We start from the raw sequence: 22,547 nt of genomic DNA on the forward strand, positions 1-22,547 counted from the left end.
TGTGCTTTACGGCATGTAAAATGCTGTAATATATTAGTGCGACCAGGTTCCTGAGCAGATGTACTGTGACAGTTGGGTATGAATCCTAGTTAATCATAGCACTTGGTTTGTCCAGGCCATTTTATAATAAAAATGAATAAGCTCACTTAGGAGGTTTTCCCAAGAAATAAGAAAACAAGCGTAATAGCATGAGTCAATGCCCTTTCATTCTTTGCAAAGTTGGCTTTATAAAGAGGGTGTGTGACTGCGTTTCATCTACCGTCACCTGATCTATGTACATTCATCTGTTTTGTGTATCCCTTTCATTTGGTATTCTTCTGCAGAGTTTCCCCTTTTTAATTTGATTATTTTACCATGTAATGTTCAGGTATTGTTACTGTACTTTGGCAACAGGCATTGTTGCTGTTTTGTGTAAAATGAAACATAAAGGTTTTAAAAGCTCCGATGTGAGGTCATCTCCAGTGTCATGCTGTAGATCCCATGGATTTAAGGTAAAAGAGACAATGTGATGTAAAGCAGAGGCTGGGAAGAAGTGCCAGCTGTGAGGTGACTTTTATGTTATGGTTTTAATTACTTTTTTATCATGCATGTTTTCATTTCCTCCTTGATAACACCAACTGTGCCATACAAGGCTTCTTCATTGTAGTGCTGTTGTATACTGGATCACCAGTTCAGCGATTGTATGTGTTCTGTCTTCTTTTCTTCTGCACACATCCCTTTATTTTTTTACAAAAAATTGTTTATTTTGAAAAAAAAGGCTCTTAGTATTATTCTGTATAGATATTAAAAAATAATTAAGTTTCCAGCAGCATTCATGAATCAAATGGAATCCCATGTTATAGGCAGGCAGTGGGTGATATGAACAGGAGAGCATTGCATAAACAACACAGCAGTTCTAATGCTGAGTTTACTGAGTTCCCAGGCTAATGCTAACATGTTAAGTCATTCATTGGTCACTTATTTCAACTCCATCTTCCCTGGTCTTCTGTATTTTTATTTTATTTTTTTCCTGTAAAGGCTACAGTTAACACAAAACACTGCAGACAAAATACTCCGAATTCATACAACTCAATCTATTTCTCATCTCTCCGATAGTTGCCATTTCTAAATCTGCTTTAAATTCCTCTGGGAAAGTGACAACACTGTAGCTACACTACATTCACACTTGTGATCCATTCTTTGTTATGTATTTCTAGTAAAGGATAACTGAAGTTACATGTAGGAAATGTACCTCTATTTTGTCCCTAGTTCTGACTCAAGACAAGGCACAGTGTAGTGCATTATATGACTGTGAAGTGCAATTAGATGCTTGCGTGTTAGGAAGATGGGTAAATGTAGGCTATGCTGTATATATATATCCTATTGACCTTGTTTTTCATTATATGCAACAATGTCCATGAAAAGATATCTACAGGGGGCTTTGTTAAAACTGATGGCCAGTGCATGCAATGAAACTGCAGTGTTTTAAAAAAGTTCATATTCCTCCCCTCTGCCTGAAATTACTAATCATGTTTACTGGTATATTTTTACATGTTTGTGATCGCAACCGTTTACAGAGCCTCATAATGTGAAATCTGGGCTCTGTGCTTTTTTTTTTCTTTCTAAAACATCAGAAATTAAAATTTGATGTGAGAACCCACTCGATCATTGTACAGTATGCTGCTGATGCACGCTGGGTTGAAATTGTTGTATCATAGTTATTATGAGCTATGGGCTCTTTAAAATATATCAAACTTTGGGATGCATCCAGTCAACTGCAGATCATGATTTATGATGCTCCTTATTATACCAGGCATTTAAACTTAATTATAAGATGATATTGAAAGTCATTACACAAAAAAGCAAGACATATTAAAGCATGCCCGTTTTATATGTACCAATTCACAACCTTAGGAAAAAACGCTATTGGCGAGTGGCTCATCTGGTAGAAGTGAAGCAGTGTGGTGCGCTGGGTGAGTCATACAGCACAGGTTTGCATCTTGGCTCTGCAAAGTAGGCCGGTCTTCGCTGGGGACTATGAAGGGAGCGTCTCCTTGGCTCTGGTGCTCCCGTGTGTTAGGGAGGCAAAACCGGCAGGGACTGTCTCGCCTCATCGCACTACAGCGAAGCCTGCTGTCCTTTCTCCAGGAAAGCTCAAAGCCAGTTTGAGATAGCTGTAAGAAAACGTATCTGTACAATATTGTTATCAGAGTCGCACACAGTGGTATCTATCATAATAAAAAGGGTGTGCACTGTAAAGAGAACAATCATTTGAAGCTATATTACATTTCAACACAAATCCCATGCAATAATGAATAACTCTTTTGTTAGGATTTTTTTATTTTTTTTAAATCATTTTACATTGTGCCTTGATAGATAGAACCCATTATTTCCTAATTAATGTGCAGTACTTTGAAATCAAATAAGGGTAATAGTAAATGTTATTATGGACACAGAACGGTAAAGTTTTTTTTTATTATTATTATTTCAGAGTAACATAACTTCACAATTGTCTGATTTAAATCTGCGCTCAAATTGGATCAATTATCATGTAACAATGACTTAATATGGACTAATCTGGTTGTTTTGTTAAAAAGAAATGATATACTGTAACAGAAAACATCAAAGTAGTGCTCTGTGGTGGGCCAGGTAAAGATTGAAGTTTCGCATTGTGCTACAAACTAGTCTTCTGTTCCAAGAGGCCATAAAGAACAGTGATGTCATTTACATGTTTGGAATGATTTGTCTCACCTGGAGATTGTGTTGAATAGACTTTGTATGTTTGCCTTGGGTGGCTGGTGCTTTAACTCATCACTCATTTATGTACAAAGAGTTATATTACCATAGCACTTTAGGGGACAGCTTAATTTTGTTGCTGTAGAAATGGAGATGACCCAAGATGCAAACTATCCATGTTAGCACATTAAGTTAATAAGCTTCATATTGAAATGTTAACAGTACTCTGGACGTTCCCCTTATGAGAACAGAAGTGGCTTTCATGTACTGTACAGAGCTTCTAAATCCTGGAATAAACTGCCACTGAATACTTGGAAATGCAGAGTCACTGTGTAAAATATTCGATTTGTAATCATTTCCTTGCTCAGTGAATATAATCACAAATGAGATTTATCTGTCTACTCATTTCTCTGGGTTTCCTGGAAGTGGAAAATTGTTAATTTAGGAAAAGTCAGTCCTGCAAGCACTGATAAGAGGCTGTGAACTGCACAGCTGGAGCAATCCAACCTTCTTTGCTAGGTGTTGCTGCTCAACACTGGCATCTTATGACAGGAGACGTATGACAGGGTAAGGGGTTGAAAGAGGCTTTTTTCTTTTTTTTTCCAAAAAAACCCCTTTAATTCTATTTTAAAAATTGCAAACCACAGCAGTCACTGTCGTACATACTCATTCATCTGTGCACATATTTAAGCCTCTTAAGAAAGTGTTACTTTAAAACATTTCCTGGAAAGTGCTGTCACACGGCTGACAGTTTTAAATTTTGTATATGTAAGGGGTTGGAAATAAATACAAATTGTTTAATTTCTCCAGTTGGTTTATGTTTGTGTGACTTGAAGGAAAATACTTTGGTTTCTGTAAAAAACAGATTGTTTCCGTTCCTTTGCATGGCGTGTTGTTTCTTTAGAAATTGAAGTAGCCATACTGTGAAATTAGACTATCCTGTGTAAACAGCCCCCAGCTTTTGAAGTAAACAGTGTTCTCTCCAGGGGCTCCAGTGGAGCTGGCGGGAGGCTGGTCTGTCACAGCATCTTGTCAACTAGCTCAGTTCATCAGGAAACGGAACCTGGATACATTCCCAGATCCAAGCTGGTTGTGCTTTAGTTCATTTGACGAGATGCACTATATATATATATATATATATATATATATATATATATACACACACACACACACACACACATATATATACATATACATACAGCTCTGGGAAAAAATTGAGACCACTGCAAAATTATCAGTTTCTGTGGTTTTACTATTTATAGGTATGTGTTTGGGTAAAATGAACATTTTTGTTTTATTCTATAAACTACTGACAACATTTCTCCCAAATTCCAAATAAAAATATTGTCATTTAGAGCATTTATTTGCAGAAAATGACAACTGGTCAAAATAACAAAAAAGATGCAGTGTTGTCAGACCTCAAGTAATGCAAAGAAAATAAGTTCAGATTCATTATAAAACAACACAGTACTAATATTGTAACTTAGGAAGAGTTCAGAAATCAATATTTGGTGGAATAACCCGGATTTTCAAGCACAGCTTTCATGCTTCTTGGCATGCTCTCCACCAGTCTTTCACATTGATGTTGGGTGAATTTGTGCCACTCCTGGTGCAAAAATTCAAGCAGCTCGGCTTTGTTTGATGGCTTGTGACCATCCATCTTCCTCTTGATCACATTCCAGAGGTTTTCAATGGGGTTCAGGTCTGGAGATTGGGCTGGCCTTGACAGGGTCTTGATCTGGTGGTCCTCCATCCACACCTTGATTGACCTGGCTGTGTGGCATGGAGCATTGTCCTGCTGGAAAAACCAATCCTCAGAGTTGGGGAACATTGTCAGAGCAGAAGGAAGCAAGTTTTCTTCCAGGACAACCTTGTACTTAGCTTGATTCATGTGCCCTTCACAAAGACAAATCTGCCCGATTCCAGCCTTGCTTGAAGGACCCCCAGAGAGTCCAATTTTCAGCTTTGCCCAACACCTGGTTGTCTAATGGTTAGACGGAGACCTGGAGAGAACTACAAGCCACAGTGTCTTGCACCCACTGTGAAATGTGGTGGAGGATTGGTGATCATCTGGGGGTGCTTCAGCAAGGCTGGAATCGGGCAGCTTTGGTATGAATCAAGCCAAGTACAAGGTTGTCCTGGAAGAAAACTTGCTTCCTTCTGCTCTGACAATTCCCCTTAATATTATTGATATTGCATTTTAATGAAATTTTCCATAAACATGTGGAGATTCAAAGTAAATGAAAGAATCTGAACACTGTCTAGAACAAGACTATATTGTCACTGACAGTCAAGTATCGTAATAAAAACTGGAATCTCCTGAAGTTCATGATATCCCAAGAGCACCATCCAGGGTTATAGAGTAAATGTGAAATGTCTTAAATCAAACTGGCGGCACTTTTGCAATCAAGGTTAAAGGGAGATCTCTTGACCGGGATTGATGGGATTATATTGCAGTTTGGTAATAGTCTTACGTAGTGCATAGATTGAAAAATGAGGTGTGATAGAGATTTGTTATACAATAGGATTTAATTTCTTTCTAGACTCTGTCAACAGACACAGTTCTGCCCGAATCAGAGAAACAAACAATTGTATACAGTATGTGTGAATTCATAATGAATGACCCCTTCCACAAAAATACCCTATTCATGGTATTTCTGTGACCCAATTAAGAATGTACTAGAATTTAAAAGCAGAAAACAGTGTAAGAGAGATTTTAGGGTTGCCTGTGTGTGAACCCACTGTAATCATGAATGGAAACTTTGTGTTTACTCAAAGTGCAGGGATGTAAAGGATGTGGCTTCCTGTCCATTCTCTCAGTATCTCTGATGGATGCCGTATCCTGTCCTTTTGGAATTCCAGAACCCGCTGCCAAGATTCCATCCCTTTCATCCTGTGTCACATGCTCAATGATTTGTTCATACAGTGCCCAAACTGAGGGAGCTGTTGTGCACATTCACATTTACTGTGTGGTGTGATTCCTATTCATGTGTGACCTTCCTGGACATAAAACCATTTTCAATTACCCAGGCCGAGAAGATTAATATTGTTTTAAATTGTATTGATACAGTCAGTTTATATTTGCATGTGTTTGGTTTCCAATCACAGTTTATATTTGCATGTGTTTGGCTTGCAGAGAGGGTCTGCATTTATAATAGAGTAGGTTGGGACTAAATGTGTGTATAGGGTGGAAAATTGAATGTGATTTTTAAAAGCTGGATATATATATATATATATAATAGCCATATACCGAGACAGCATTTATTTTCATAATACAGTTAGGTGAATTCAGTTTTATTGTATGTGCAGAAAAACATGAATTCAGTCATGTATCAATTATAATTGGATATTTTAAAAAAATAATAATAACATTAAAAAGTTAACTGGCCAGAAATGTGCAGAATCTGTGCAAGGCAAGGAAATATGTCAATGAGAATAATGTGAAATTAAAGAAATGAGACCAGCATACAATATTAAATAGTATTAACATTTAAATGGTAAGTGGATTATGACAAAATTGTGACATAATGCTGTACTTTTAGCATAGCTGTCTATGTGGTGAGAGTGAAAGTCCTTGGGGTAAAAAAAAAAAAAAAAAAAAAAAAGTAAAGAAATTGTCAACACTCAACTTAATCTCCCATGGATATTTCCCCCTCACCTCAATTGTTCTTATTTGCTTTCTGCTATTTGAACCTTCATTTATCCTCCTTCAACAGTTCCTGTTTGTCACAAAGATAACTGAACATAACAAAACAAAGACCATCTTTATAAAATGATCCGTTTGCGAGGTGTGCACATATTCAGTACTTATTACTCTAGAGACTGTGAGACTGTGCCTGAAGGCAAAAAATGGTAAGCCTACGTGCATCACAATGTCATATTTAAGAAGACAGAGATAATCCATGCATGCTTTGTACTATGCAAAATTATTTTATACAGAGCTAAAAATAAATAAATAAATAAATCATCACAAATCAGATTTACTGTTCTTTCCTTGTGGGCCTACTCCAATGGAACTTGTCCCTTTACAAAGATTCTTATACCACTGTATAATAAATTAGCTGCCAGTGTGACTTATTTAGTTTCACTGAAAGCTAAATAGTGTATTATGATTCAAATTACAGGAAATTATTGTGGTGGATTAATTGCATGTGTCGAAGTAGAAAACAACACATGTATAAACTGTTTGCTAATCACCATTTTAGACACTAGTGTAGGAAGATTGTTTTATCACGAGCTGTATGTAAGAGAATTGGAGTCGTGGGACTCTGTTGTTGATAAACACAACACAACAATCGGTACAACAAAAACAGCATTTGGAGAAAACGTTCAAGCAGGCAATGCTTGTTTTCAATTCCATTTTTGTTTTCAGTGCTATAACAGACATTAACGATGGAAATTCATACAGGTTTTAGCAGGAGAAATCCTATAGGGCACCCTGATGAAGTTTGGAGGTTCTGACTGTAGATCTCAAAATCTAAAACTACCTTTGAGGAACGGTCTGTACTGCAGCATCACCAAGAAGAAACGGTTCTGTGTGCTGCCTGCAAGGTCAGCTGACTGCTCTGTATATATTCCATAAATGCCCTAACCTATGTTTCTTATGTCCAATACAAACCATCAGATTATATGTTGTCCTTCTGAATCCCTGTACAATTGTCTGGAAAATTTAGTTTCTCACTTTTTATTTTGTTCACACAGCTCGTCTGACCTTGCCGATTGCTCCCATTTAGCCCAGCTGCATTATCTCCTTGTCAGTCTCTCATTCCTCTCTTGCTGTGTGATGAAATTACGTGATTTATGTTATTTGTCAGTCACTGTGCCTCTCCATATTCAATGACAAACTACAACTGCGCCTAACCTTACAGCCCTTGTGTTGGTGGGATTGAATCTTATCCCCCATCCCCTTTTATTATTATCTAGTAATTTTAAACAGCGACCTTTCACATCTTATTGATCAACTTGTAGTTATTGCATTTTAATGTTAAATAGATTGGAACGCTGTCAAAATAGTTCAGTCCAATAAGCAATATTAAAAACCACAATTAAGCAGTTATTGGAGATCACAGACAGTAATTTTAACATCTCTGCTTAAACACGTTAACATGGATAGTACTTCTATTGTAGCTGTTGTTGTTGACACAGTGACAACAGATATATTATATGCACCGTTGAGTGTGATTCTCTGTAATTTAAAACCTATGGTTTACTGAGCATGGGAAAAGCGATTATACCCGCCCTTGGACCAGGTTTTGACAGATATTTAATTTCTTGCAAATTTCCAGGAAATGATTTCCTGCGAAGGTGATCCTGTACCATTAACAGTCTATACCAAAAGCATGTATTAAGTTGACTGTTTAGCACAAGGAGCAGTGATCAGTTTGTAATTTGCTTAGCAGCGGAACAATCTCTCTTTGCAAAATTAAAAGTCATGCTAGGCTGGATCTCGCTTTACTCTTGTCTGTGCATTATTAAAATCAGAACAACGTGGTTGCTTGGCCAAGACTATGGTGATACTAAATTCATGAATAATGTCAGTGAAACTGATCTGGATTCACTTGTTTGTAGACAGCCTTATAAAGTTGCATATAATAATAATAATAATAATAATAATAATAATAATAATAATAATAAATTAGAATTTCCTTAATGTATGTAAAATAGCCCCATGTTTTGTTTTAACTTCACTTTATATATAGTACAGTGGGGCTGTTGGAGTGCATTGCTCAGGATGTCCAGGGTATGGTGTAGTTGTTATCTGATGAAGTCCACAGTAAATAAATAAAGAAAATAGTGTGAACAGCATTGGGAAATGCTAACGCCCACACAGCATTCAACAGAAATCAAATTTTATGACTCTTAAGTATTGTAAATCAATTGGTACTCGAGACTGTATGATTTCAGTGTATATTATTATTGTTGCATTTCATCTTCAGATTTTAAAATCACATTTTAATCAAAATAATAAATAAACAAATAAACGGTGAACCAGAAAGGAATGAATAAGGGATGTGGTTAGACAGTACACCATGTTTCCATTAGAAAATATGCGACAACTGTGTAAGAAGCCCAACAACTTTTTTTGGCCGGAATATAGCAAAGAAGTGTGTGCAAAGGCTCCATCGTTTGGGGGAGAGGAACTGATTTTAAAGAATGTTTCTATATTTGCCTCTGGCTTTGCTCAACACAGCTTCGGAACCGTCAAGACATCAGAGTCACACAGGCCGCTGTTTTTTTTTCTTAATAGTGTCTTTTCGGAGCACAATAAATGAGACTGTCCATATGTCTCATTTTTTTTGATGTTTCCAGTCAGGTATATCCAGCTTGTGGAAAGAGCACTGGTTTGGAAATAAATAGTAAATTATAGATCTCTTCAAATTACGAGCTTAGTTTTAAACCAAATATAAGCTAGCTAGCATCTAGCCGTGCTACAAAGATGGATGTTATTATGTTTTCAGAAATGATGCGTCTGAATATCAGAAAAGCATGTTTTGTGGTTTTGTTTCTGAGGTGTTTTCAAGAATGTTCCACCCGGAAATGTAAACTGGCTATTGAGGTGGTTCTTATAGGAGCAGACAGGGTGGGGGATGTGAAGGGGTGCTCATAGGCTCCTCCCATTGCTAGGTAATCTTTGTGGGGATCTTTACTCTCTCTGCTGTTAGACCTGCTCCCCAAGAAATTTCAACAGTTGAGTAAATGCAAAGCCTCTTTGTTTTTTCGAATCCTAGGTGCACATGTTTGTGTGTGAAAGTTGAGGGTTGATAACAACATGCTAATAGTTTATATAATAGATAGTATTTAACAATACACCCTTATATAGTTGTTAATATTAATATTGTTAATATATCAACAGCTTGTTTACAGTGTTGCTTTTTCCAAACAGCTGAAAACCAATGTTCTTACTTAACCTACACTACTGTTCTACTGTGTACTGGGAATATTAATTACCTTCAGTGAGAATTAAATGCATAAACATTTTGAAACATGTAATCAAATCAAGCTGGAATGCAAACCTCTTTGTGTCAATTTGATGCATTATGTACACTTGTCTTAATTAAAAAAAAAAAAAAAAAAAAACATGACCTACAGCCATCATGAAGGAAACTACTCAGTCATAGTTTGATAAATGATTCCTCCAGCCACAGAGTGCCCAAGCATAATGCGAACAAAACAAAATCAACCTAAAACTAGCTACACCCAGTTAAATGAATCATGTTCATCTTACCCAAGACCTTGTGCAGTAATCATTCATCACTTAGGCATGTTGTTGCTTGGCAAACTATTTTTTTAGACAGTAGTTCTCTGGCTAAGAGAACAGAAGCAAGAAAAGTGTTCTCTTACCCGAAGTGTTCTCAAAGACAGAGTTGACCACGGACGCTATAGACAAGCATATGTTAATAAACTATAATAATAAACTAACATTAATAAAGCGTCCTACATACGGTAAGAGTAATTGTGAATACGAGAATTAATTTGAACACAATGATTGTTAACTCGGCACTGCCCTATACAGGTTAAAAAATGCAGCAGAAGCTCTAGATTACTCTCACGATGACAAGATCGAATAAACCATTTAAATTTGAGTTTGATGATGACTTATCAGGTTACAAAACAGTACTGTATCAGTTGAATCAGTTAGCAATGAATCGCTATCGGTGACAAAAAGGTGTTCCCTAAGCTGAAATGTTCGGTTCTCTTAGGAGTTGTTCCTATATGCAGAGACTACTGTAACCCCAAAGCTCATGGCAACAGACTACCAGTCAAAAACAAAAGTTGAATAATCAGAGATATTATTGTAATAGCCTCAATAAATGGAGACATATTATTAAACAGCTTACAGTATATTAATACAGGGTTTAATAATTTGGAAACACATGCTACTGTTTTGAGTTTAATAGTTTATATGTAGAGCCTCAGCTGTTTAGATTATAAAATAGACTCTTGTTTCATTGATGTGCTGTAATGACCATCAAAGTTTTGTGTTTGTATATTCCATAGTGGGCATCTTGTAGGATTCATGTTTTAATAGATAATGCTGAACAATTTGCTCCTCATTTGGTAGTTCCACAAAAATCTTATAACGCTATGTTTTTGTGTACATACTGCATGCCCAAGTCATTGAAATGTAATGTATTCCTAATTTAAAGTTTGTGAAGTGTCCCGCTGAAGAAAGGGAGTTTGTGGACAGGCTCTGATTCTGAAGTTTCTAACATCAATTGCAACAAGAATTAACTTGCTCTCGTTCAGACTGGGTGCCATAAGCACTGTTTAGAGGGGTTTGATTTCTTGACACAAAACTGCAATTAAGCGTCTACTGTCTAAGCCTCTTACTTGCAAGCGTTTAATAAGATATTAAATAAGTCAGTGAAGAAAGACATTCTGAGAGCAATTAACAGTTAAACAAGTAGCAATTTGTGAAGCCTACAACTAACAAAGGATATAGTTCATTACTCGCTAACAACGAGGCATGTATGTTTAACTTTCTTGACAGTTAGGGCAATTAAAAGTAGACTGTACACACCCTTTAAGTTAGTCCTACAGAAGCTTGAGGATTTTAAGAAATACCCCTCTATAACCATAGTAACTATGGTGCGAGATTCAATAGAAAGTTTAGGTTGACATCACTGCTTTCTTCATTGATTTGTGAAGATATTCTTTCTTCTTCAGTCAAGTTAAGTGAAATTTTGAGCTTAGGCATGTTGCACATATTTATCAGCATAACAATCAGGATATTACAGCATGCAGTCTTTTGCCAATTCCCATGGATGACGTTTGTAAGTGTTCTACACCAAATATTCAAAGTCACAGTCGGGGCTGTATGTATAGGTTGTAGTCTCCTGTTTTAAGTAGAGATATAAGTCAAAACAAATGGTCAGACGGAGGGAATGAGTTAAGTTGAATGCACTACAGTTAATAAATACAGCGCTCAGTAGAAAGCTGCAACTAATTTCATTAAACAAGCAAGCTGAAAAAAGCATTTCCCAGGCAAAAAAAAAACATTTCAATCAATGTGCTTGTTCTCATGACTTTTCTGAATTGCACTACAACTTTTCCCAGTGATGGTTAAAAAAGAGGCTATTTCATTTTCTCCAAATTCAGTTTTGCATTATTCACTTGTGATGCAAATTGCCCAATAATTCTGATATACAAAATGAACCGATGGTTGTTATTTTATACTGTTGGTGCCAGGGGCCCTGAAAAAGAGACTTTCTCTCTCCAAGACAATACAACTGTTTTGTGAACGAGGGAAACACATCACATAGCATAGAAATGGATGATGGAGAAGTTTCATGCCGATACATGTCAGCTTGACTCCCTTCCTGCCCAAACCAACATAGTGTGCCCATATTTGACATTAAACAGTAATGATACCATTAACAACAATGTGGAGTAAACTGCACATTACTTTCAAAACAGATCATGTCAAACAACACTTCATTACACTATCAAAGCCACCCCACCCAAGGGATGGAGCTCTTTGTTTAGAAGTAATGTTACTGCTTTATACAGTTAGTGCACAGAACCCCTCAGGTTAATCTGTACAGTGAAAAAGTGGTGGAAGTTGATTTTTAACACCAAATTTGACAACTTTTAAGGTGAAAAAAGTATTCAGAACATATGATTTTAGTTTTTGTTTCTTGTGCTGTGCAGTCTCCTATTAGTTGTTCCACAAAAGTACGATAAAGCACGGTGAAAGAATGGTAAAGCTTTGGTAAGCCCCAATGCTTTTATTCCCAGAACCTCCCCCCCCACCCCCATGTAGTTTTTTGTTGCAGTTAGTTTGTGAAGTGAAATGTGTTAAAAATGTTCTACTTCTGCAATATGCAAAAGAAAACGTATTTAAAATGCAGCTATTTGGTTAGTTTCTTGTTTCCAGCAACTTCTTGGAAGGAGATTTAGAAGTTTCACACAAACCAAGATAATGTTGCTCTGTTTTAGCACCCTTTTTGGAAGAGTCCCAATGGGCCCTTTCAGTTCTTAGTCAATGTGTTGTATTTTTATGACAGTGTTGTAGTTTAATTCACACAGAGAACTGCTGTATCTTAAACTGCTATAAAAGTGAGACCATACGGTAATGCAAACCCCTTGATTTCTCAAAGTGATCATTATTAGAAATGGTTTTGTAGCACCATTTACAAGTACTGGATTCCATTCAATTGATCTAAAGAGTGGCAGGCCTAAATACCACAACCATTTAAATATTCAGTTTGGTCAAAGTCCTTTAACAATTTAAATGATGGCAGGATTCGTCTGCTGTTTAGGTCATTAAATAGACTTCACTGAGACTGGGAAGTCTTAACAGTTTTTTAAAGTCTACCATGAAGACAGCTGTACTACAGATGGCCTACACATTTCAAGATAATAATTCTCATAATTTCTGTGAAACCCAGGATTCTGCAATTTCCAGCTATCCCGGCATTTTTAACAACTGCATTCAAAATAATTGGGTCCTGTCATCAGCAGTAGCTGCCGGTCACAGGGCCGTGACCATAAACTGAAATGATTCAAAATGTACCTAAAGGCAGCCTGCGGCCCCTCAGTAAACACCAAAGCATATAGAATGGAAAGCGATACTGATTTCCTGAGTGACATGCCAATTATCTTCCTCCTGAACACAAATTTATTGGAAACTGATAAAAGTGCCTCCAGAGAAGCACAGCTCCAGAACAACACACGCAGCCTGGCACCCAATATATCTGTGTGTTTTTCATCTTCAGCGGGTAATTGGAGGGGCTTCAGGCAAAAGCCATGATGAGGCCTGTCTGTGCTGAACTCTGGAACTTGTTTAATAGTCACTGTCAAGCTGTAGACACTGAGGTGGATGTTGACTCTGGTGTGTCTCGGTATATTGCAGAAAATGTAGAGGTTGTAAATGTTTAGAAATTTTAAAGTGTGGCAGTTTTATTTTAATAACGACTGTACTTCTTTTTATGTTTAGGTACAGATATATCCCTAAATATGATGTTAGATACTGCGTTATTTTGAAAACTATATCATGAGAGTAGGGGGGAAAAAAAAAAAAAACATATGTTCCAATTGGTGCGTTTCAGATCATGTTTGTGGCGTCTTGCCAAACTAAACACTGTCATAGAACAGCCAAAAAACTGACTAACAGGACTAATGCCTGTTGTCTTCTTATGCAAAGACATTGGTTCCATATGAAGATGCTTCTGAAGCAAAATGTCTTATTTTTTGGCAGTCTGGAGCAGGTCAATTCATTGGGTAATCACTTTCGCTTTCAGTCTAATTATCAGCTACTGTACAGTAGCGTGTAGTAGGTGTCCAAATCCAGAAAGAACGATAGCTCGGAGATTCCGAAGAATATGGAGGTCTTAGGAAAAGTGCAGACCACTTCCCACTGTAAAACAGCCACCTCAGAAAATTGCAGCTTTATATAAGAAAACAGAAAGCCTCTGGCATGTTTTTGTTGTCGCACTGTTATGACATTTTTTTGCCTTTTGAAGTTTGTAATATGCTTATATCGCTTTAGTTATGATTTAGTTGAATTTCTGTAACCTCTGGCTGCTGAAGTATCTCCCGGACATTTCAAACACAAATCCGGTATCACAGTGGGATTCCTGACTCTCTTCCAGTTCTTTTAGATTTATAAATTATTCAGTTATTTAAATTGTTTAAATCAGTGGTCCAGAACAAAGCCATGTGTCCCCCTCTGTGATGAGAGTAGATGCCAGCCAGTGTTAAGTGTTTAAGCCTAACTGTCTATGTAGTGCCATTTAACTGGCCATTATAATCACCTAAATAATGAATATTACAATAGGATTGATATCCGACCAGCAGGTTTTATAAGGTTAGTTACAGGGGACAAGAAGTTTCTTTCAGCATTTCCAAGGAACGCCAAGAGGCATCACCATCTGAATGCACTGCCTATTCAAGGCCTCTGTTCTCCCTTGTGTGCTATGCAAGTCTAAGTAGTCTTGGCATGCGAGCCCTGGCAGTCTTTTGAAGCAGTTATCATGGATACATCAAAGGCAAGCGCTGTGGTGAGTCAACAAGGTAAAATGTTATTAGATGTTTCTGAATGCAATGAGTAAGAGAGGGACAGAAATGTAGACCAGTATGATGGTAATATGATGTTTTGCTTTTAGAAAGACTAGTGAAAACGCCTTTTGTTTGTTTCATATATTAATTGTAGCCTTTGAGTAAAGATTTTAGATTGTTAACTTGTCAGAGCCTGTTGTATTGAACTTATTGGTGAGCCCTTAAGGATCAGGGATATTCAAGCGTGTCTTTTTGTCTGTCCTTTTTGAAATCCTGCACCACTATTCATTTTTAAGTCAACCAAATACCATATATAAAGGAACAAGTCTTTTTTATTTTTTAATATTTACACATTTTAATGCACTATTTAGTTTTCATGTGACATGTATTCAATCAAAACATATCTAGCTGCCTCATGACCTGTAATGTTCTTTTTCTAAGTCGCTATTCGTTCAAATTTTCATCCATTGAAGGAAAAGTCCCAAAACTCTCTATGCAAGATTTAAGTATTCTCTTATTGAAAACAATGCAGTTTTTCAAGTAGGTTTGCATCTTTATCTTCAATCCTTCCCTATGATTTAGTTTTTTTAGCTGCATTTTTTTTTTACTTGGTATCGCCTGAAGACTGCATCTCCATTAAACCTCTGCTGTGTCATTAAATCTCTGATACAAATTTTAGTTCATACAATTTTAAGTTAATTACGTTAACAGTTAACATTCTGGACAAATAACTTGCTCGGTGAATATACTAATTTGCTGTTTAATGCACTTTGGAAACAACGCAAATCTAATTTAAAAAGTTCATTAAAGAATATAGATATCATGTATATATGGAAATAATATATATATATATATATTATATATATATATATATATATTATATATATATATTTTATTTTTTGTAGTTTCAGGTTAGCTACTGTTTCAACCGATAAAGTTAATTTCCTGTTACTGACTTACTGAAACAAGCCTGATGCTCTTTTATATTACTTTCCTCCTGTTGCCTGTGATGATGGCGCACACGTAACGTTGCTTGTACCTTGTATTCAGCCAATTGTCTCCCGTACACCACCTGTCTCTCAATTACTTCACAATCAAGAATGAACCAATTACCCTCTCAACAATTAAGAAACATACTTAAAATACTAGACAACAATAACATTTACTTAGTAAAAATACATGAAATGTGACATTAAAAATCTCTTTGGGGCATAGATTTCTAAAACCACTTAATCTCTAAGGATGCATGGGTTGGACCACCTGTCCTGTTAATTGAAATCCTCAGCTGATGTCTTGCATTTCAGTTAACAAGACAACAGGTCTGACTAATGAAACCTCCTTGAAATGGGGGTTTTACAAATATCAAAGCCATTATATTAAATATTTATAAATATTAAAAAAAAAACTGAGCAGCTTATCATTTTCTCAAATAAATATAACATATAAACATAACATTGTAGCACATTTAAAAACTTGACCAGCAATTTACAAATATGTGTTCTACAGCCTCTCCCAGGACTTCCAGCTGAAAGAATGTCAGACTGCAACACATTCTGTAACCCAGCCTCTCTGAACTGGTACAGTTACTTGGCATGAATAATGGCTGAAGGACACTTGTACCTATTAAATATTTAGAACTTCAAGTAAAAAAAAAATAAAAAATTTTCCCTTGCAGTGAATAGTGGCTACATACCAACAACCAAATATTGTCAACTCTTTAAAACCTGCAAGGCAGATAGATAACAAAATTACATAATTAAGCATTCATGTGAAATGAAATGAAATGACATTCTACTTAAAGCACTTATTTTCTTTTGATAGATTAAGAAGCTTCAAATGTCATTTCAGTAGCTTTTTCCTTTATTTTTATTTTGGTATTTGCAATCCTTGAAGGGGTTCTGGCTTCAGTATTTTGAGTTATTGCCATTTTTCTATCCAAACATTACTAAATGCTTTTAAGTGACAGCCAGTGTCTTTCTCCTCATGCTGAAATGGACTTTGTTTCTGAATCTCATTCTCATCTTCTTTTATTCCCACAGCAAGCTCTGGACAGCAACCTGACAAACCTGGTTAAGAGGAACAGTGAATTAGAAAACCAGATGGGGAAGCTGATTCAGATCTGCCAGCAGGTGGAGGTGAGTTGAATGACACAGAATGACGACAACTGAAGAGTTATTTGACCTCTGTGTATATAAGGTTACATATGTATATGTGTGTGCAAACACAGAATACTATGTGTGAATCAAATACATTAATTGATTCTATGACCATGAGTCCTGTTCCTCAGGGGCTACATGATACAAGCAGATTTCATAGACTTGGAGAAGAATTAATATGTGTGTTATTCAGGGAGCATGTTTTTGTGCAGTTGGCTCTAGCATTTTGCAGCATTGCATTTTAGTATCCATAAAATAAAAAAACAGATCATATAGTACAGTGTGTACATGCTATAAGCCATGGGGCTGGTGGTGTATTCCTGGGCTGTATGCATATTCTGAAGCCGGGTCAGATATATGTTTGTTTACTGCCCCCTTATCTTTTTGTGATGTTTGCAGTTAATTGGTTCATGTTGCATTCCAATATTGTGCTTTTAGACCAAGCAAAGTGTTAATGTAGAAGTAAGAGCCAGTGCCATCAAAGTGAAGGATCAAGTTTAGTTTTGTATCTCTGGTAATAAACAGCATTAGATGGGACTGACTCTCACTTCTGTAAAGTCTGAATTAGTTGGTGTTACATGGGTGTAGCAGGGAGCAAGAAACTGAAACGCTAAATAGAAAAAAAAACAGAATATTTAAGCAATTGCAGAAGAAATGCTCCCATCATAGAAAGGTAAAAACACACTTTTGAAAATGTAATTCAAAGTTCCTTACTCTTTAAAAAGTCTCCCCTTGCTCAAGATCGTGTGCCACTGTGTGTAATATACTAACAAAAGAGTCTTGCGTTATTACTTTGGAGATGTAATTAGATGCTTACTAATAGACTGCTGATTGAGATGCCATTGCGTTTGTAAATGAAGGAATCTTAATTTTGAATGAAGCAGCCAGACTTCAGCACACTCAGCCCAAGAAAGAAATGGCTCCATACAGTGTGTTTCTTTTTTAACTCTACAGTATTTTTCAGTAATATAGTGTATTTTGGTGTCACCAGAGATTATTTCACAAAGATTGAAAAGTGGTTATAATATTTTCTTGGTAAGCTACAGTATTTACTTAGAGGATACACCATGAACGTTCATGGAGCTCTGTAGTTCTACAAATAAACGAGTGCTTTGTTTCCACCCATCCTTGTGTGTGAAACAACCACAACCCTCCATGGAGTATCCTGTTTACAAGTACAATGTAAGGCAAACTGTTTAAACCTAAATAAATAGCTAAATGCAGAGAATAATTTTCCTTAGATCAAGCTTTGCATCTGCTTAGCTATATGGCATAATTTAGAACAGTGCAATTCGATCAGTCGTTCTGTCACTGGATTTGAATGAATGTAATATAGATTCCAAAACAAGATCCAGTAAAAAAAAATAAATAAATAATTTATTAAAGTATGCACTCGGGGGCATTGAATTAGGTAAAGTTATTCAACGCCAGATCTCTCAACACTGTATAATATAGCTAATGTTTGATACTTCTAACAAATGTAAATAATTTGCCTCAGCATGAACTTAAAATTATTTATATACTTTTTATATACATGTTACCTAAATATGTGATGCTATATAAATATGTATATATAAATATGGGTACATATGGAGTAAGCCACATGTTTTTTGTGGTTTAATGGTTATAGCAAAGCACTGAAAGGCATGGTTCTGGGCTCAGATCCCAAAAAAGCCATCATATGTCACTTCAGGCAAGTCAATTGACCTCTTTGTCTGGCTCACCACTGCTGTGAAACTGTTTAAAAGCCTTCGGTCACTGGGGATATCATAGCTGAGTTTTATTTAAGAAACCACTCCACTGCTTTTACATAATAAAGGCATACCTGTAAATAAAAAATCTACACTGAAAACGACCCTCTGACAAGAATTCAGACTGTAGAAATACTTGCTAGGTAATGTACAATTACTTGAAAATGCTATGAATTCATTAATGCTAAAATAAATAACCTAGTTATAAAATGTGTGTGTATGTATGTATATGATTATTTACTGTACATTTAGAATTATCTAAATTTTATCCATTGCTTTTAAGTGCAAATTATTTTTAGAATAGGGGAGTACACTACACAGCACATAATTAAGAAATTCACAGGAGAATTAGAACGACGTGGCTAACCTACAATTCGTCCTAAACCTCAAGATGTCCGTGTAGCCACACCAGCTAAATTGATCAAAAGAATATTTAAGTTACCAACATATTAAATTCTAGCTAATTAGAAAACGTCCACTAATTACGAGGGACAATTATTGCCATTCTAGAAATTGATATGTTTGCTGTTTTAGAACACATACAGTAGATCCACCAACAAACTCAAAAAGCATTTTTTTGAGAGATCGCACGCAGCAATATCCACCTGGTGTGCTGCACACTGATGGGTAGAACTTACTTTGAAAGCCGTAATGTTAGACTACATCAGACATATAATAAAGATGCAGAATTAAACACATACCAAACAGTGGACAGCACAGATAGCAGAATAAGCAAACAGCGCATTAAAACTGTCCACAAGTTTTTGAAACATTGACGGGTTACACAACCCTGATCAATGAATAATAAAGCCACGTTATATTTAAACAGCTCACACGTTTCTGGAGGCAGTGAGGATTTTACCCACGGCATGTTAGTAGCTTGGATAAAGAACCACTCCTGTTAGATTGTACTCCAGAGTTTGATGTTTACAGTAAAGCAAATAGAGGGATATGAACTATATGCAAAAGAAAACGGTAGTGCAATTTCTTTGACCTTTTCTCAATTTAGCAAGAAAGTCCATTATATTTATCAGTTCTTACTAATTCTGTGGATGCTGAAAGCAGTGTTTCTTCATATGGACATGTTTTCACAGAACGTCAATAACGAAGACAAGGTTAACCAACTGACAATGTATAAGTTTAATTAGCAAAAATAATGAGAACTGAGAATGTTTTTTGTTTTCATGCAAACATAAGTAACACTTTTTTTTGGGCTTCTTATGAACAATATTTTTTTTTATATTCAAAGAGCAAAACAAATCCAACTAGAATGGAGGTTTCTGGGGAAACTTCGTCTGCGTTGTAAGTCGCGAACATTGGCATTGTTTGCCTGTTCAACTAGTCGCTTTAAAAATGTATTACAACTGAATTCAAAGGCCATAATAAAGTGTTTTTTTAAGGAAAAGCTGTGAAAACAGTCACTTCCATTTGACCTTGAACCAGAGGTCAAAGGTCACAGTCCAAGACATTTTCAGAAAGCTCTTGGTTGGTTTCCTATATGTGCTCAATAGTAAATATGAGTGTATCTGCAGTTTCTAAAGAGATTTAAGTTATTGTAGCATTTAGTTGTGCAGTTTGACCAATAACGAAAGCTCTTGGTTGGTTTTCTATACTTGTTCAATAGTAACCATGAGACTATCTGCAGTGCCTAAGGAGATATAAGCTGTTAAACAGTGAATTGTCAAGTTTGACCATGAACGAGAGGTCAAAGTTCAAAATAAAGGTTTTACATCACGTATACACAATTTTGTAGATTATACCATTATACAGAGCTAGTTGTGAGGTACCTACATGCACAAACAGAAGAGTTCTACACAACCTGGTTCATGAGTTATAACCGTTATAGTTTTTGTGGGTCACAGCCCGAGACCCCGAAATCCATAAGTTTGATCGCCACAAAACGTAATAGCAACTAATTACAAATATAGTACAATAGCTGTGCAAAGTTTCACATTGATTGGTTAAAAGCTGTAGGAAGAGATGTGTTGACAAATTCATGTCAGAAATTTATGCCATGAGTTTAACCGACAAGCACATTTCTTAGGGACTGCTGCTGTCTGCCGGTCAAAATGAGAATTGCAGGCAATTTTACTCCGCCAGCTTATTCACTGAAGCGCCTGCTTGCTATTTGGATGGGAGTGACAAATTTGGACACACTTGCGCACCACATGGAAATCAGTTCAATAGTAAATATGAGTATCTGAAATCAGTAAGGTGATGTGACCTGTTAAACAGTCTATTGTCCAGTTTGACTGTGAATGAGAGGTCAAAGGTCAACGTGCAAGACATTTTTAGATAGCTCTTAGTTGCTTTCCTATGAGTATAGGTTAAAAGGCAAGTTGTGTAAAACACAAGGCCCTACAAATAATATGTGATGGAGTATGACTGACTTTTTGTGTTCTCAGAAGAAACTGGATTTTATTCTTTATAGGACCTTTTAAACCAAGAGGTTTTATTGTTCTGGGTTTGTGAGGCTACACTTTTCATTCTTATTCATTTCTAGCTACAATATATTTAAACATGTAAAATCCCTTCCTGCTCCTAGCATGACTCCCCCCTGCTCCCTGCTAACACGGCCATGTGGTTTTAGGGATGTTAGCCACCATTCCCTAACTTCCTTACACTGCATCATATTCTTAGAATAGTCTGTCACCTGATTTTAGAAATATTGAGGAATGTTGTACTAATCTGCACATTTGAATACTTGCATGCACTTCTGTAGTATGCCAGTATCACAGAGCAAATATGCAAGATGTTTTAAATTAGGATTAGCACTAAGCCCTACCATGGTAAATTTATTCATGGGAAAGCATGTTTAGGAACACTGGGACATACATCAGGCACCTTTGCTTGCCAGCGACTAGCAACATTTATTAAATAGTCAAGATGATAAATGGTCTGGCTGTAGATGTGCCGCAAAGAGGAGTAGAAATTATTGCCTTTTGAATTTGCTGTATGACAGTACACTAGTTCCTAATGTCACCAAACGCTAACATAATTTATTTTAATACCTTGCCACATCATAGCAGCAAAGCAATTAAACATGAAAAGATAGCAAAGATGTTGCCTTGCTTTGTACAAATTGTATTCCCATCTTGTTAATTCAATAAAAAGTGGCTTACTTATTTTATGTCCAATCAGATTGGTAACTGAATACAACATACAGGTAAACTGTATAGTGTGTTGACACCTATTTACATTTAAGATCTAATGTTTATTTAAGATGTTGCTAAAAAGGGACACAAAATACCATTTTTTTTATAAAACTGGATGAAGATAATTAAACTAGGTTCAGCAGATAACAATTAAGCAGTAGATAGCAATTAAACACGTCCAATTTTGCTGAATTTATAAATATAAAAAGGAACTCCTTTTAGTATTTATAAATTGCAGGCATCTGTTGTGTGGTAGTGTGACAGGATGACAGAGGGCTGAGGCTCAGAGACAATGTATAGTCAAAAATAAAGTTCTTTATTAAATAAAATAATCAAATAAACAGGCACAAGGGCCAACAGAAAGAGGTTCAAACACAAATAATCAAAATGAACTTACAAAATAAACGGTCAGGATCCAAGTCTTTTAAAACAAGACACTCCTCTCTTCTAAACACAAAAACTCTCCAACACAAAGCAAACTCCCAAACAAAAAAACACACCCCTCTAGCCAGGGCCTCTCCCCTGGCTTTTGTCCCCTGTGGCTGGAGCCCAATTAATCAATAATCATTCAATTAGAGCTCCAGCCACATTCTCACATGTTTCCCTGGCAGGGAGAAATCTAACCCCCTCCCTGCCAATTCCAAACACATTCATATAGACGGGGCAGTTCCCCGTCACAGGTACTCTATGTGGTTGTTTCATAAAAACAAATCTCTATAGCTACTTCACCATCTAATCTTGAGTTTACTGAAAAATCGCAAAAAAAAAGA

The 22,547-nt window shown here is 36.3% G+C and overlaps 1 protein-coding gene across 3 annotated transcripts in view; it reads left to right on the top strand.

The window, feature by feature from the left end:
• Window positions 1-22,547, top strand: part of LOC121318709 (probable E3 ubiquitin-protein ligase MID2) — a 136,692-nt gene that overhangs the window by 94,406 nt on the left and 19,739 nt on the right. For all 3 annotated transcript variants that reach the window (XM_041255671.1, XM_041255670.1, XM_041255672.1), the window contains exon 3: window positions 16,755-16,850. In XM_041255671.1, coding sequence (XP_041111605.1) covers window positions 16,755-16,850 — 96 coding nt within the window. The remainder of the gene's footprint in view (window positions 1-16,754; window positions 16,851-22,547) is intronic.

The sequence above is a fragment of the Polyodon spathula genome, chromosome 7, assembly GCF_017654505.1.
Source record: "Polyodon spathula isolate WHYD16114869_AA chromosome 7, ASM1765450v1, whole genome shotgun sequence".
NCBI lineage: Eukaryota > Metazoa > Chordata > Actinopteri > Acipenseriformes > Polyodontidae > Polyodon > Polyodon spathula.